Consider the following 16,779-nt stretch of genomic DNA (forward strand, 5'->3'; position numbering starts at 1 on the left):
ACAGCAACCCCCTCCCGCTGCGGGTACAGCACCCCCCTCCTGCGGGTACAGCAACCCCCTCCCGCTGCGGGTACAGCACCCCCCCCCCCGCGGGTACAGCATCCCCCCCACCCCGGGGGGTCCACGTGGGGTCCTCCGGCCTGGTCACCTAGAGGTTCCCCAAGCCTCTGTCAACCTGGCTTCCTTCCCAGGTCAGTGAAGTTCTCTGCTCCGCTCTCATCTCCAAGGATGATGGAGGCCCGGGGGGCTTTCTTGTCTGGAAATCCCTTCAGGGTGTCAGACCAACTTTGATTCCCATTTCCCACAACCGGAATGTGACTCCGTATGCAGGTAGTTCATGTCAAGGCCCTCAGCCTGCTGTTCCCCAGACAGCTCCTGACTTGCCTCCATGGGTCTGTCTACTCTCTGCTCTTCTTGGGATGAGGGGATGGGGGTGTAGACTGAACCTGGAAACTGTGAGAGATGAAGAGGCAGGGCTACCAGGTCCACACCGGCCCCTTTCCATCCACAGTGCCTTCTTTAGATAGACTGTTTTGTAACCTGCCCTTTCATTTTTCTTTTCTAAGTAATCTCTACCCCCAGCGTGGAGCTCGAACTCAGGAGGGGCTGCAACCCGAGAGGCAGGAAAACAAGGAGGCGGGGTGCACAGGTGAGGAGGCTGCAGCCCCGACCCCATCTCCATCCACAGCCACCCTCCACCAGGGGAATACCATGCTTCAAGGACTGAGCCAGCCGGGTGCCCCCGCCTTTCATTTTAAATGCGCAACTCTTTGTCTTTAATAATATCCTCATGCATAAATCTTTCATGCATTTCTAATGTCCTAAAGATACACTGCTCGGTCATATTCCTGAATCCAAGAGAATGAACATTTCTAAGGCTTTTAATACATGCTGCCAAATCATGTTTTTCCTCAAAATGACAATACTGGAAATCCTAGTGAAAAAAGCACCAATCTGCTAAAAAGATCCTGCCACTGTTGGATTAACAATTGTTAATCCCCACCTGGCCACCTGGGACAGTTAAGTAGGGGCTCTCAGAGATCAGTGATCAACACCTGGAGGGAAACAAAATGAACCATTTGCAGGGTGAGACTGCAGACGTGACTTTATAAAAATGTCCCGTAACACGTAACAGCCCGGTCCATCAAAGCTCCTTTAACTGTATGTTGCAGTTTGCTTAAAAGGCTTCAAAACTCAGTGACATCGTCACCATACAAGCACATTCTGTGGGGACTTACTTGTGTAAGAGATGTTGCAGTTTTGAAGTTATACTAAACACAAGCTTTTTTACAGACTGGCATTTTGGAAAATGTATCAGACAACTCACATCAAATCAAAACAAACAGGCTGCAGCTCACCTAATTTATAACTAAAATCCCAAAGTGGCATCAAGGGAGAGCTGTGAACACTGATGACACTTCCCTGGACTCCGGTATTCTAACAGCCCGTGTCGGCACGAGCCTTTGTAACGCACACTTCACAGAACATGGAATTGCAATCTTCAGAAAATTCTTAATCATGTACCAATCTTGGTTTATAAATACCAAAATCTCTACCCCGAATGTGGGACGTGAACTCACGACCCTGTGATCAAGTCGCATGCTCTTCCGACCAAGCCAGCCAGGCGCTCCTATGAATACCAAGTTTTAATAAACTTTAATTCCTCACTTAGGTTGCTAGTAAGAGTGGTAGAAAGGGCAGATATTTTTAGGTTACACACCATTGTTCCAGGATGGAGGCGCACGGCCCTGCTCCCAGCTCTGGCAGACTACTGAGCGGCCAGTGGAGGGAGGAGGCAGCTGATCCCAACATTAAGAGGCTCATGAAAACAGCATCTCCATCCTGCCTCCTCAAGAAAAAGCCATTTCCTCCTGTAATACACAGCTAATAGCACGACACCACCAATTCAGTCCCAGACGTTGACTTTAACATGAACTACCTGCATACGGAGATCACGGAACGGAGATTATGTGCAGTTCAACTGTGGAAGGACCAGCTCCTTCATCACATCTGTATGTAACGTGTAGGTGCAGCAGAGTGCTTTAGGACACACAAATTAGGGCGGACCAGGAGGTGATTGTAGAAATTACATTTTCAGTGTGATACAAGTCTATTTAACCATCCAAAAGCAGCCAAGGGGGACCCGGCACAGTAGACCGTCCCCATCTCATGAATGTTCAGGAAAAGGTTGCCCGGCTGGCTATTATCTGTACCAGGGATCCTGCTTTGGGTGAGAGAACAGTCTTTTCACTGTAAAATGTGATTGCACGGCCCTGAGAACCTGTTGGGACAAGCCTTGCATGGAGTTTGACTTCCCTCACGGTTCCCACGAGGCTACCCCTCCCAGGATGAGGGCCCACGATCACCCTGGTTTCCACTCCCATTGGCCCCAGACTAGCAAGAGGGACGGGGATGACCACGGCTCCTTCTGGCAGTCATAGCGGGAATGACTAATCTCTCAACATTTATGTAAACATCCTTGAAGAGGAATTTCTGGATGCCGTCCTATTTAAGTTATGGTGTTTTATTTTCAATCACCACAAAATATTTTATAACAAGAGATATGTGATAATACAATTTTCTTTATTAAAAATAATTTACAGCATCAATAACATATACACAATTGTCATCAACTGAACTTTGCCTCCAATATATTTTTATACAATACTTAACATTATTGAACTTAAAACTGTTACACTGTTTTGTTGGCTTTAAATAATGGACAATGATTTCTAGTTACTTGAGATACATGGGTTCATAGTCATATATTATATGTAAAATTGATAGAAACATCGGCACTATCACACCTCAGGGGAAAAAGCCTAAGTCTGTCTGCTCCCCGCTTTATTCCTCCAAGTCAACATCCAGGATCTGAGCACCTTCTCCTAAACCTAAAGGCAAAGACAAGTGTCTTCTAACACAACGACAGAAAAACGTCAGTGCAATCGTGTCCCCTCCTCCTGTCACCCACCTTCGAGAAGGCGAACGCGCTCGCCACGGCCCCCGTATGCCGACGTCGGCACTGGACACACTCTTCCCGCGGAACCGGTAAGGCGATGCCCCGCCACGCGCTGAGCAGTCCGGCCACGGCGACTGTGATGCCCTCATTCAGAAACCGACGACCACCGTCGCCTCGGACACGTTCAGCTGTGATAACGCAACGCGGCGGCTGGACAGAAGGCCCCCTAGTCTGGCTGTCCAGGAGCAGCAACACCAGAAGGCAGGAAACGTGGCTACGGCAGGCGGCAGCGTCCTTCCAGATGAAAAAGGTGCTGCTCTTGCGAATACCTCTGGAGCCGTGCTCTGAATCACAGCACTCGTTTACTTCTCTCTCGTGCCTACTGTTCTTCCTTCCCACAATATTGTGCATCTTTTTAAACACCAAATGACCCAGACACAGTCAACAAAGGCGGTAAACCAATGAAAGCACGAGATGTCACCTCTGCACACGGAGCGCTTGGCCAGGGCAGGAGCGCACGGCGCACACCGGGGCGCACACCCAGACTCTCTCTCCGACGCCGGCCACGCTCGCCAGGCTCCCTGCTCCGCTGTGTGGTCTGAGGTCTGCCTGTCCCGGTGCCCGACCAGGCAGAGGGGAAACGCAAAGGCTCCGCTCAGAGCGCCAACCGGCACCAGCACGGCCTCCTGGCCCGGCCGCTGGAGCCCCTGCCCACGGCCACGGATGACACAGACGTGTCCCCACGCAGACGGTCTGAAGCCGCCGCCTCCTCCAAGCACGCAACAGGGACGTTAACATTCGACTCGTCACTCCCCCCAATTCATGTTTTCATGTAAATTAAACACACGCACGGACAGATACACGGGCGAAACAACGTATCAAGAACACAGCATGAAAGTACCACAGAAAATAGTTTTGAAAAATTTAAATAAAGAAGGGAAATCGTTTTCTCAGACTCCAGTCCACGTGATTGTCTGAACACAGATCTGCAGACTATTTTCAGAAGACTGAGATTGTGTGGGTGCTTCTGTGCCCAGTTCTCAGCGGTCGGCACCTCCCACTCTGGTAGTTTTGGCTAAAATTCAGCGGAACACAGTCCTTCCTTCTGTGCGGGACGTGGGATGACCGAGCCGCAGCAAACCAACTGGGTCAGAGGAATACCTCCACGTGAAAGAAAATCTCTACAATTAACCTTTTGCTAAGTTTAATTTCTTAATTTAAAAAAAGGCATAGAACTTTCTGGAATTAATTATCCAACCTTTTTCTTAAAAGTCACCAAACGTCTTGTTGACAGAATAGACATGTGTGTGGAGAAAGTAGGATATCCAGACAGCAACAATTTAAGTGTTTTATCCTGATAGCTTTGGTTAAAACAGAAACATAATTAATAGAATCATGCATCCCAGGTAAAATAAGCACTCAAAATGACGGAAAAACAATTTTTAAATAATTAAGAAATAACTAACATTTAAAAAAATGCTTAGAATTGAGCAGCAACCATATAATCTAGGGTGGATAATTTAAAAGTCTAGTGGAAATCATTTTAGCATTTAAGATTAAGTTCTCTTTAGCAACTACGAAAGTGTGGAATTTTGGTTAACAATACCTAAAATAATAGGTTACAGGAAGTAACGGTATCACATCAAGTGAGCAAAATGCTCGAATCCAATTGCTAGAATACCATCTGAGGCTGGCCAGTGGACACAGGAGCAAATTACCGAACACGGTGGGCTGTGTATGTTCACTGTTCAGACGTCGTGTGACCCAAGCCCCAGGTCGCGTGTGGAGGGGCCTGGGCCAGACAGGACACGAGGACTGTGTCTGGGGCAGCGTCGAGCCCCCGCAGTTAGACGGACACTAGGATGACCCCGGCTTATACTACAAACTCTGAATGCCAACCAAGTCCAGCTCAGGTCTGAAAGTCCATTTGTAAATGAAATTCCAACTTCCACAATTTTAGAGTCTAATCTGGCTTCTTACATTCCAACCTGCTAGTCTTAAACCAACAAACAGTAGTATACAGTTTTATGGGTGCGAAACCAAACAAACAACTTCAGGAAGATTATTCATGTAAGAATCTTCAACACAAGTTCAAATTCTGCCTTTATTTACAAAATGGTCTGTTAAAATACCCCGTACTTACAGGCCTCTCCCACAGCACACCTCACACGTTGATTTGAGCAATGTTAATAGCACCATTCGTAGATTATTTAAAATCAGAAAGATTTCATTTCAGTCACTATGTTGATTCGTAATCATTTACACCCCTGGTGAGATCGGTGAGTGCACGGGACCGTCTGCAGCTCCAGGGCGAGGCTCCCTGGATCCAGCACAAAAGGCGTTACTCGCAGTTACCAGTTCTCAAAGGGTATCCGTGTGGAGTAGATACTATGAGAATTTTCGTGCCACAAAGTTTAATAATCCTCCATGTTTGTACAACGTTACTTCCACGTCATTTTCAAACGAAGCAATCGCGCTGAATACTTTCCCAGTGTTTGTCTTTAAACAAACAGAAACATGTCATGTGAGTGGTAAAATCGTCCAAGTGTCCCCAGTGTTCAGACCATCTGTCTTCATACCCCACGACACCACCTGCCAGACTCCATGAAACCCTTCTCCTGCCGGAAAAAAGACCTGCCATATCTAACCACGGGCTTCAGAGCCAAGTAGAAAAATGGGTATTTTCATCCCTACTTCTTACAGGCTCCACACCCAGGGCAGAGCCCAATGCGGGGCTCGAGCTCACGGAACCTGCGCTGAGATCAAGGGTCGGACGCTTTACCGACCGAGCCGCCCAAACGCCCCTTTGTCCCCGTTTCTGAATGACAAGTCCCGTATCACCTAAGACGCTAAACCAAGTGCTGCAGACTCGGACTAGTTAGGGACGTTACACCCACTGCTCACATCCACTGTGTATTAACCATTCAGCATGCGTTACATCTGCCCCCCGTCCCTGCGCTCCGCCCAGCGCCCGCTCCACTCTGCCTCCCGCCTTGGCCGTGTGCCCAGCTGGATTCCAATCCCATGGGCACAGCAGCAACGGGCAGCCAGGCAAAGGCCACGGGCGCATGCTAGCGGGCGGCCGTGCGTCGTCTTGTTCTCTGGACTAGCTAGCGCTCTGTGTTTCCTCAGAGTCTCCGCTGCATTAAGTCAGGCGTCACAGGAAACAGCCACCTTAAACCACAATGTATGTTCACTAAGTCATGCTAGTGTGCAACTGACGATCATTTCTCTCCAGCTTCCACCTAGCTGGGTAAACAGCGTGCAATCGCATACTTGAGAATCGGAGAGGTACCTTTATAGTTAATGTAACTCCAGGAGACAGTTCTTCAGGAAACGCTAAAGAAAACGTTTCTCTGCCGGAGAGGCCCAGGGAATCTGCATTTTCTCCCGGAAGGAACTGAAGTGGAGCTATGCCAATTCCAATCAAATGATCTTTGTGAATTTTTTCGTAACTTTCAGCCAAAACAGCTTTCACACCCTGTAACAAATGTGCATTTTATTTCTTCCAATCAGCTCTTCAAAGTTGCTTTATTGGACCATTTTCAAGGGAAAAAATTCTACTTTTGGGTCCTTCTATAAAACTTGTTAACCTAATACCACACGCTAAAGGTCCATGCTGTACAGATGATTTTTGTGTTTTCAGGCAGCTCCCTAACTTCTTCTAGCTGCCCCTGTGCCCTGCAGGGCTGAGTGGGCAGCACCGGTCAGGTAAGAGCACCCTGGGGGGGCGGCGGCCTGGCTCCGACGGGGCTCAGGAGGGTCTGTGATCCCGGCCGACCCACATATGTGCTCGGCAGCACTCTCCCTCGGCCTGCCACGTGAACACAGAAACAGAGAAGGGTGTCCCACAGTGACAGAGGAAATAGGAGACGTGGATTCTACAAATATTTAGAAGCTAAGTGACCCTGAGCAGACGCCCAATGACAGAAACCATCAAGTGAATGTAGAGAGTGACACCAGTAAGGTTTGAGTCCATTTGCAACAACAAAACCCTGTTCTCTGGAGAAAACAAGCCAGAGAGGCTCCAGACCCATGATTCTCAACTTTCCCTACTGTCCTCCTACAGAACCTTTCCCGGACCTTCTCCTCCAACCATATCTTCCCCCTGCTGCTTGCCCTAAAATTTTAATGCCACACACACAGACCGTGCATCTGTTTAAGTACTATGTGTTCACCTGTACTCCATTTACAAAGAGAGTGACCTGTTGTTACCACCCAGGAATCAATTCTCAGCCCTGTGAGTGCCATCGCCTGATAAGAATAGAACGGATGCCCTGGACCGAGGGGGCAATGGGCACGGGGAGGTGGGGGGGAGCACGCCATCGGAAACGCGCATTAAGTGCAGGTCTGCGTCCCTGGAAGTACTTGCAGACACCGCACATGGGGCTCTCCCAGTCCAACAGGCGGGTTACTGTCCGCTCATCTACATAAGGCCCATCAACGGACAAAACCCAGCCGACACCCCCAGCTTGGAAGCAGTGTTTCAAGGTCTAACTGAATAGACAGTTTAGGATCAAGTATGAGCAAAGCCTCCAACATAAAAAACAAAGACAAAAATGTGAGAAAAAAGGGAACCTGTACCTGTAATTAATATTCACAACAGGGATAATTATTATCTCAGGAAGATGGGAGAATCTGGCTTATTCCTACAGCTCCTCTGAGTATTTACATTCTGGGGGGGGGAGGGGAGACTAAGGACTCGAGGAGAATGGAGTGTGCACGATCACGACAGCTAGGAGGGCGGCTGACCCGCCACTCTGAGCATTTGTGAGCGAGCACCGGGCAGAGAGCAGGAGAGCACATGCCTGACGACCCTCTCCAGCAGCCCCCACCCCTGACCACACTTCAGCAAGGATGCAGGGGCCAGACGTGCCTTCCTGACAGGCGGCCAGGCCCCATCACCTCCTACCCCTTGGCCCACCTCTGAGTCTGTTAACCCCAAAAGAGAAAGCTAAAGGCGGGGGGGGGCGGGGCAAGTAAAACTCTCAGTGGGCACAGAGAATCAGCATTCCAGAGGGTCAGTTTAAGACAGGGGCCTCCTTTCTGTCCACCGTACTGACTTCTGCAAGTAAGACTGATGGAGATCTAATCTAATCCAGAGTATTAAAACGCAACTAGATCAGTACAAAATATTATATGTGATCTTACCAATAGGAGTTCCAAATAAGCAAAAAAATCCAAATGAGCACACTAAACTCTGACAGGATGTTACCGACAAAAGGGAGCATTTAAAACTCAATTTTAAGAAGATAAAATTGAAGTTATCGATACCAGCAGATACGGTCCTTTGGCAGCCCAGTCTCTGGAATTCCCAGAACCGTACTTCTTCCCTGCTAAGATGATCAGTGGGACCCCTTCCTTCTGGTACAGCTCTGCGGCCTCAGACACATCCAGCTGTGGGGAGAAGACAGACACGGCATCTCCAGCAGGAACCCGGACCCAGGCCGTGACGCCAACTGCTCTGGGCGCATCCTTACCGTCTGGCCTGACGGGAAATGGATTGTTTTGGGAGCTGGTTTTCCAAGGAACTTATTAAACAGCTTGATATTCGCGAACGTGCCTCTCGTCATCACAGCGTCGTTGCCTCTGCGAGCCCCGTAGGAGTTGAACTCACGAGGAGTAAGGCTGCGAGAAATCGTGAAGCCGGTTTCATTTCAGACAGAAAACCATCACACATTACTGGACCATAAAACTTACTCAGAAACACCTTCTATAATGGAAAATTCTGAGCACGTACGAACGTGGAGAACACAGAACAGTGAATGCCCGACTGCCCGTTTCTTCTAGAATCACCCCCAGTAGGTGATTTTGAAGCAAACGCAGGTAACCTATTTCCAGTGCATACGTCTATGCTTCTCTAAAGCACCAGCCAAATCTGGTGGTCTGTACGGGTCCCCGCTGAGGACAGAGCCCCCAGGAAACCTCCCCCACGTCGGAACAGCATTAAGGGAGGAGTATCCAGCCCTTTCCAGAAATTCACATTGTGCCATCTGGCTTTCACCGAAACCCCACGCGACACGAGGATCCTCCTTAGATTTCTTAGTGCGAACACGAAGGTGCAGCGCAAGGCGACCTTGCCAGTGGGAGTTACGGCGGCAGCACCGTAACCTGGGGGGGGAGGGTGCTCGCTGCTGCCTGGTCACAACACGCGTGACCTTTTAGGGACAAGAAACAACGGAGCATAAGCAACAACGAGCAACCAACGCGGATCAGTCTCTAATTCGGTCTTTTACGTAAAGGCAGTAAGTTTTCTAAACTTGTATGTTTAAGCTTCTTACTTCAGGACAGACGTGATGAGGAGTTTAAAGGACCCAAAAAAAATCCTGACTGATGAGAACTAAGAAACCTGTATTTATATGTTAGAATGCATACAGCAGTTACATATTTGAGAAAAGTGGGGACTTTTTGTGGTGGATGCTAGGTCACAATTATGACCAAGATAAAAATCACAACCAAAAAGATTGTTTCTCACCACCACAAATAAAAGCCGTGTGTGTCACAGATTCATTTTCAAGTTCTAGCAAACGGAACTGCTATTAGCAACTTCTACCAAAAGGTGTTTTAAATTCATACCAGACTAGTTAACCAGAAAAAAAATGCAAACACAAATTCCACAACAGCACCGATGAGACTGTGAGCGGAGCCAGGCGCATCATTACGCGTGCGACCACGCCACAGGGCACCGAAGCGACCGCGGTGAGAAGTCGTCGCCCGAACGCCCCGGCATCTAACTGCCGTCCTAACTCCGTCTCTGGTGTCCACACAGCTCTTGGTAACAGAGCAACTCCACATCATCAATCACGTAGAAACGAGATAAAATCTTTCTAGGCTTAGAGTTCTCTCTCCCACATCAGTGATGTTTACAAATTCTCTTCTATTATTCTTGTAAAAGTTCAGGCTCAATGGGCAGAAATTCGTCTTTTGATTGGCACGGATCGAGCCTAGCCTCACGCACACTCGCTTTACTGTCCACAAAACACACATTTAAACTCTGCACTCCAAAGACAGGAGGAGCCATCAGGGTTTACTTGGAAGGTCAAAGCTGACTTTTCAATAAAGTCCTATTGGAAAAAAAAAAAAAAGAAAAAGAAAAATCCTGTTTCCAATCAGTTGTTTATTTAGACTACCAAGGGCTCGATTTGAAATAGCAACTTCCACTTCTGAAGTCACAGGCACAAGCAGGTACACCAGGTACCCGGCTAACTTGACGTCAGGTTCAGCGGAGATCAGGTCCCCTGCGCCGGCGGCCTGCACAGCCGAACCCCAAAGGACACGGGGTACGGGTGCCAACCCAGCACACCATCGAGAACCTGGGTAGAACTTCTCACTCCCAAAACTGAACACCCTTCTGTTGGCCAGAAACCTCACCGAGAACATAAGTCAACTTAACCCCTATTCTGTAACACACGTACTACATCCTCTACTCCTACGAGTCAGCCAGAGAAGACCAAGTGCTGAGAACATCACAGGAAGAAAAACTATACTTACGGTCCTGGACTGGGTTTATCAAAATAAATCAGTGTAAGTGGCTCCAGGCGGTTCAAACTCATGCTGTTCAAGGGGTCAAATCTATTTACTGCGCAGGGAGCGTGACCAGGAGGAGCCTCTGAATCCGGGAGGACGGGGACATGCGCACCCCAGGGCCGCACACCTACCCTCTGTTTGTCAAGTACTTGGCCGCGGCGCTGCTCCTGGCGATGCTCCCCGCGGGCGATATGTGGTCTGTGGTGACCGAGTCCCCCAGATACAGGAGGACATGCGCATTTTCAATGGGCTGCAGGGCAACTGGCTCTTTGGTCTAAAAGGTAGAAACAGTGAAAGGCATTTACTCTTCGTGAGGTGTTTTAGTTCAATAACAACCTTGAAAATATCAAGGAGTGAAACCATACTTACAAGCTTATCAAAAAATGAAGGACATCTGATGTACGTGGACTTTAAGTCCCATGGAAACAACACAGAATCCGGTGCTTCTAGGGAATTCCAACGCTTATTTCCCATCTGTGAATGTGAGTTCGGTTGATAAACAAAAAGAAAAGATAAAATGGAGTCAGAAGAAAGTGGCTCATGAATGTGTTCAAGGGAATTAAAAAGTCCTTACATTAGAAGGACCTAAAAAAAAGGCCTTCTTCATTGGGTAAGGAAGCTAAGATAGTGCCATTCTAGAACATGACATTTTTGGACATTTGCTCATCAAACTCCAGCACACTAGATTTTCATGAATATTCTGAAATTAAGTTTTAATATAAACTGAACATAAAAAACTTTAAAGAATCCAATAAAAGGGTTAAGGGTTTAGAAAGAGCGATCCATGTAGTTAAAGAAACCGTGCTGTGGGATGCGCTGCTCACCTCCAAGAGCACGGCTGAGAGAAAACCCTCTGCTGCTGTCAGGGTGCGTGTTCCCCACACGGTCACCCCACACGAAGTCTCGCCGTGGTTCTGCACGGCCACCACGACCCAGCGGTCCTGCGCCACGGCCACCTCGCACGCGGGACTGCTCCAACCCGCCGGCCCCACTCTGTGCGTCCTTCTTTTTAAATTTAGTTTTTCAAATTTTATTTTAAATAGACTCCACACTCAACGTGGGGCTTGAACTCGTGACCGAGATGAAGACTCCCACATGCCACCGACTGCATGGGCTAGGCGCCCCTGCTTCTGTCCTTCCCGTCCAGCCCCCCGCCATGTTCTCCACACGGACACAGAGCGGTGCTCCTGGGTTAGCAAGCCTCTGCGCACAACCTCGCGAAGGCTCCCGTCACCTCCTCCACGACTCCATCCACGTTAATCACGGCCTAAAACCTCCTCTGTCATCTGTCCCCGCGTCTCCCTAACACCAGCTCCCGCCACGGCCCTCACTTCCTGTGCGCCAGACACCCCGGCGCCCTCACCAAGGGTCCCTCTGTGAGGCCTTCACGCATCCGCTCTGCCTGGAAAGCCCTGCTCTTGGTCCAGATGTACGGAAACTTGGTCACCTCCCGCAGAGCTGTGCTCGAGACACGTCCTGTTTCCGACCACTCTACGTACCTCTACTCCTCAGACTGTGGTCAGCGGGCTCTCTCGACCCTGCTCTGCGGCTCTCCACACCACCTACCGCTTTTTAACGTATCGTGTGATTTACCTCACAGTTCTGTTTACAGCTCCCTGCCTGCCTCTCCCCATGAGAATCTCGTGTTTTGTTCATGGATCTATTCCAAAACATCTAGAAGAGTGCCTGGCATGTAGTAGGGGCTCAATAAATATTTGTTCAGTGAATACCTCTGCAACCTCACTATCTATATTCTCAGTTTTGTTTTTAAAAAGTGTGAATATATGTATTGCTTGTAGGTGCACAAAACCTCTCTGGAATGATGCGTGAGCAAGTGACGTGCCTGACGGCCCCTGAGGAGGCAACACAGGCAGGCAGGGGGCGGGAGGGAGACCATGCTTGCTCTTACTGCTTCTGAACGTTGAGCCATCATCTAATGGGAACAATAAACAAGGGCCGTTTCTATGAATTCTGCCCATATTCAGGATGCTTGCTACCCATTTCTAATAAGTAAATAAGACCGTTTTTTTTCCCTAAAGATTTTATTTATTTGAGGGAGACAGTGAGCGAGAGAGCACAGCTGGAGGAGGGGCAGAGGGAGAGGGAGAAGCAGACTCTCCGCTGAGCAGGGAGCCCGATGCGGGGCTCGATCCCAGGACCCCGGGATCATGACCTGAGCCGAAGGCAGTCGCTTAACGACTCAGCCACCCAGGCACCCTAAGATCGGTTTTAATACTCTAAGCTATTCTCCTAGATATTAGAGACTCCAAATACAAAACGATTATCACTTATTATAACCTGCATGTTCAAAATAATTTGATTAATTTTTATTAAATCCAGAAAGACCCACGAAATAAACACTGCCGTTTATTAAACTACTTAAACAAGTGAGACTCTTACCTCCATTTTCTCTTTCAGTGCTTTAAACATGGACAGTACGACACGCTCTTCCTCCATCTGATGGACCTCCTCGCGGCTGGGCCAGATGTCCTGCAGGTAAATGCTCTTGCCAGTAGCATCGGTGCCTGGAGAGAGCATTGTAACATCAAAGTCAGTATAAAAGTAACTTCCTCCAGGGGCACCTGGGGGGGCTCAGTCAGTGAAGTGTCTGCCTTCGGCTCAGGTGGTGATCCTGGGCTCCTGGGATCGAGCCCTGCGTCGGGCTCCCTGCTCAGCCCGCTTCTCCCTCTGCGTCTCTCCCCTGCTTGTGCTCGCTCTCTCCCCCCATCCAGATAAATAAAATCTTAAAAAAAAAAGTAATTCCCTCAAGGTGTTCACATCTTTTCAAAAACCTATCCCAGAAACCAAGTAAACCACTCAATACCAGACTGCCTCAGGCATAAGCAGCTAAAAAAACAAAGCACTTGTACACTTAATATTCTTCATATGAATACAGACATGAATGACTGCATGACAAGATTTCCCGAAGTAATTCAAAGAGTGGGCGGTCTAAGAAGCGTTTCAGAAACACAACAACTTCTGGAGCAAGAAGCGTGCGCAGCATGTCTGTGTAACAGAGGACCGATACCTAGAGGCTCCGTCTGGAAGTCTATGTTCACCGTGCCCGCTATGGCGTAGGCGACCACCAACGGGGGTGAGGCCAGGTAATTGGCACGAACACAGTCACAGAGACGACCTTCAAAATTTTTGTTTCCAGATAAGACTCCACAAGTAACCAAATCACCCTGAAAAAAAATATATACATAAATATGTACTCGATTCAAGAGATGGTACAAATTCGGATAATCATACATATGCAATCTCAAATATTCTGTGTCTGAGGGCAAGATAACCAAAGAGCATACGGCCAATTATTGGACACAGAACTATCAAATCCTATGAATAAACTAATTCACTACACCATTAAGGGATTATTTCAAGGATCTAAAAATGATTCTTTTAATCATTTCAAGATTCACTCTTCCTAAGAGGTGTAAGGACCGCAGAAATATAAATACATCAACATATATTTTCTACCATTTAACACCACGATACATGGTTAAGAAAACCGCTTACCTGTTTGACTGCATTTAAAACTGCTTCTGACAAGGGTGCTGTGTTTCCCACACAGGTTGAACAGCCATAGCCAACTACTTCGAATCTGTATTGGGATAAATACACGTGACTGAGCGGGAGGTTGTAACGCCCGTAAGGCAAGGGCTGGCCGGGGCCCTCGCTGCCCCCTGTGACGAGCCGCCTGAGCACACCCCCGACACGGACTAGCCCTCCTCAGGCTGCCCGTCTGACTGCCAGGCGTGCTGCCTGTCCTGAGCGCAGGACTCTGACGGAGCATCCCCGGGGGAGACGTGGCTGCCCAGACCCGACACCAAACCCGTACGCTGTACACGACAGCTCCCCACAGACAGCTCGTGGGGCTGGAAGATGACCGCTCAACACCGCCCAGGGTTAACCCGGCGGGGACGGTGACGCCAAGGCCTCGGACCGACGGGGCCCGGGAGCTGGGAACGCCAGTGCCAGCAGATCTCTTAATTCTCGACCCGCCACAAACCCAGAGAAAGCCCCTGACAGAAATCCCACGACAGTATAGCTAAGGAATTACAGGCGTAACTCTCAAAGTTACTTGCAGCCACTCTTCTAAAAGCAAAGTTTTCTTAATTTGCCAGTCTTGCAAAGGAATTGATTTTTCTAAGGTAACAGGCTCCAAAATACACAGCCGGCACCGACTATTTCTTCTGAGTCCATGAGAAACGGGAAAGTTAGTTTCTCCAAGGTTCGGGGACAACTTAACCCATGCTTGACAAACCCAGTAACCTCACAAAAGGTCAATTAAGACAACTTGGTCCGTTGATGATGCAGCCTGTCACATTTTGCTCTTTCTGAAAACTGACCTCCCTGATCAGAAACCACGCACCCCTGGAGCCGTTGCTGAGCCGCATCTGTCTTTACATCCGCCCGCTAGAGGCCGCGCCGGGCCCTGCCCCTCCAATCTGCCCAGTCCACGACCGTGGAGGGCTGGGCCTCACACTGCGACAGAGGGGAAAGGCAACAAGTACAACAAAGCCCATGTTTCCCATCTTGTCCCTGCACGTGAAAGGCTCTGACAGGGGCTTCCCTCCCTGCGGAATCCCAACGTCCACGTCAACAGCAGTGACCCGCACTTACCCGAGCTGACTGAGATACGGTAACACGCCACTGGAACTGAGGTAATGGGTCACCATCCCACTGCCTGGAGATAAACTTGTTCTTATGTATGGCTTAACCTGCAGACCGGCGTCCACGGCCTTCTTGGCCAGAAGACCTGCACGGTGAACAGTGACGCAGGCCGGGTCAATCTCCAATTCGTGCAAGGGTCGAAGTCCAAATGCATGAATTTACAGTCATTATTTTGTCCATTTTACACTATTGATGTGTTTCATTTAAAACACACACAAGATTATACTGATATATAGCCTTTACCTTGTAAATTCAGGTACAGCCCGATGTCATGGCATCACACACACACGCGGAAAACAAGGACACGTAACAACATTATGTACACGCACAGTACGTACCACGACCCTTTCAGATGCCATCACGACAGCAATTCCGCACTTACTACACATGACGTTACACTACCAATGAATGGCGTTCACCAACAACCCCTGCCAATAACCTCTTACTTCCTTATATTCTCAGTGGACGCGAGTGCACGGCTGTGCTCAACCATCAAGAGATGCGCTGACTGACTACACTTCTAGATTAACAGAAGCAGCTAACAACCGAAGACTAACAGACGTGTAAATCGTAGTAAAAAAAATTTACCTTCTGTGTAATGAAAACAAAATTAATAACACAAACTGAGGCTCCTTAAGACCCAATTAAAATCTCGAGAAGTGTCTCAACATTAAACACAGACACCAGTATCCACGCATAACCTAAGACACAGGGTGAGCGTGGCACAAGACGACACAGGCACTCGGGAAAGGGAAGGGACGGCCGTAAGGGACAGCCTACCTGCGGCCAACATGACGGACGGATTGCAGTTGTTGGTGCAGCTGGTGACCGCGGCCATGACCACAGACCCGTGAGACAGCTGGTACTCACTTCCTCCGTAATGAATAGAGACGTTCTCCTTCTGCTTCTCGGCCGCAATCTGGAAGCCTTTAAATCCCACCTACACAAACGTGCACACAAATACAAATATTCCGGGTATGTCTAGACAAACAAATTTGCAGTTCTGACCACGCGTGAGAGGTGCTGAAGGCCGCGACACTCAGTCGTTGGACGTCGGCTGGAGTAGGAGCCTGAACGCTCCCGACACAAGTCTGGTGGTGTTCCTAACTCCCCGGGATGCGGATCCTACCGACCGCAGTTCTCAACAGACGGGACGGTCACGGCCCTGTTCTGGGGGGGTGTGCAGAGCGCACGGGCGGGGCCGGCTGCGAGCCGGCAGCTCTGTGCTCATCACGCTACGTTACTCCTGCACAACACGACGACACACGGCACAAAGCAAGCTCTGGGAAGAGCACCAGGTGCTCCCAACAGAAAGGGTTCAGGTTGTAGCTGGGATTCTCAGCAAGTACAGACCCGGAAAATCAAGAGGTCACGGCTGTTCAGTTACATCCACTAGACGTTACGGGCTGAGCACACAGTGCCGACTTCGACAACAGTGCTCTCCGCCACGACGTGAGAGCCGCGACCACGGGCAGCGCCTGAGCGCCTGAGATTAGGCGGCTGTGACTACAGATTGACGTCTGATCCTCACAGCGGCCTGGGGACAGCGCCAGATGACTAGCTTCCGACAGGACGGGGCCAACAGGGCCTCTGGCGTGTGCCTCACACGCAAGAACGCA

At 49.2% G+C, this 16,779-nt stretch overlaps 1 protein-coding gene across 3 annotated transcripts in view; it reads right to left on the minus strand.

Moving 5' to 3' along the window:
• Positions 1-5,044: 5,044 nt before the first annotated feature.
• Positions 5,045-16,779, minus strand: part of IREB2 (iron responsive element binding protein 2) — a 42,936-nt gene continuing 31,201 nt past the window's right edge. For 2 of the 3 annotated variants that reach the window (XM_036067628.2, XM_036067629.2), the window contains exons 12-22: positions 15,941-16,100; positions 15,110-15,245; positions 14,003-14,087; positions 13,515-13,671; positions 12,887-13,011; positions 10,856-10,960; positions 10,618-10,760; positions 8,440-8,587; positions 8,234-8,356; positions 6,255-6,440; positions 5,045-5,458 (exon numbers count right to left, since the gene is read on the minus strand). In XM_036067628.2, coding sequence (XP_035923521.1) covers positions 5,348-5,458; positions 6,255-6,440; positions 8,234-8,356; positions 8,440-8,587; positions 10,618-10,760; positions 10,856-10,960; positions 12,887-13,011; positions 13,515-13,671; positions 14,003-14,087; positions 15,110-15,245; positions 15,941-16,100 — 1,479 coding nt within the window. In that variant the 3' untranslated portion in view covers positions 5,045-5,347. Of the gene's footprint in view, positions 5,459-6,254; positions 6,441-8,233; positions 8,357-8,439; positions 8,588-10,617; positions 10,761-10,855; positions 10,961-12,886; positions 13,012-13,514; positions 13,672-14,002; positions 14,088-15,109; positions 15,246-15,940; positions 16,101-16,779 lie in introns of those variants that run through there. The other variant, XR_013450217.1, reaches the window with a different exon arrangement.

The sequence above is a fragment of the Halichoerus grypus genome, chromosome 8, assembly GCF_964656455.1.
Source record: "Halichoerus grypus chromosome 8, mHalGry1.hap1.1, whole genome shotgun sequence".
NCBI classification, from domain to species: domain Eukaryota; kingdom Metazoa; phylum Chordata; class Mammalia; order Carnivora; family Phocidae; genus Halichoerus; species Halichoerus grypus.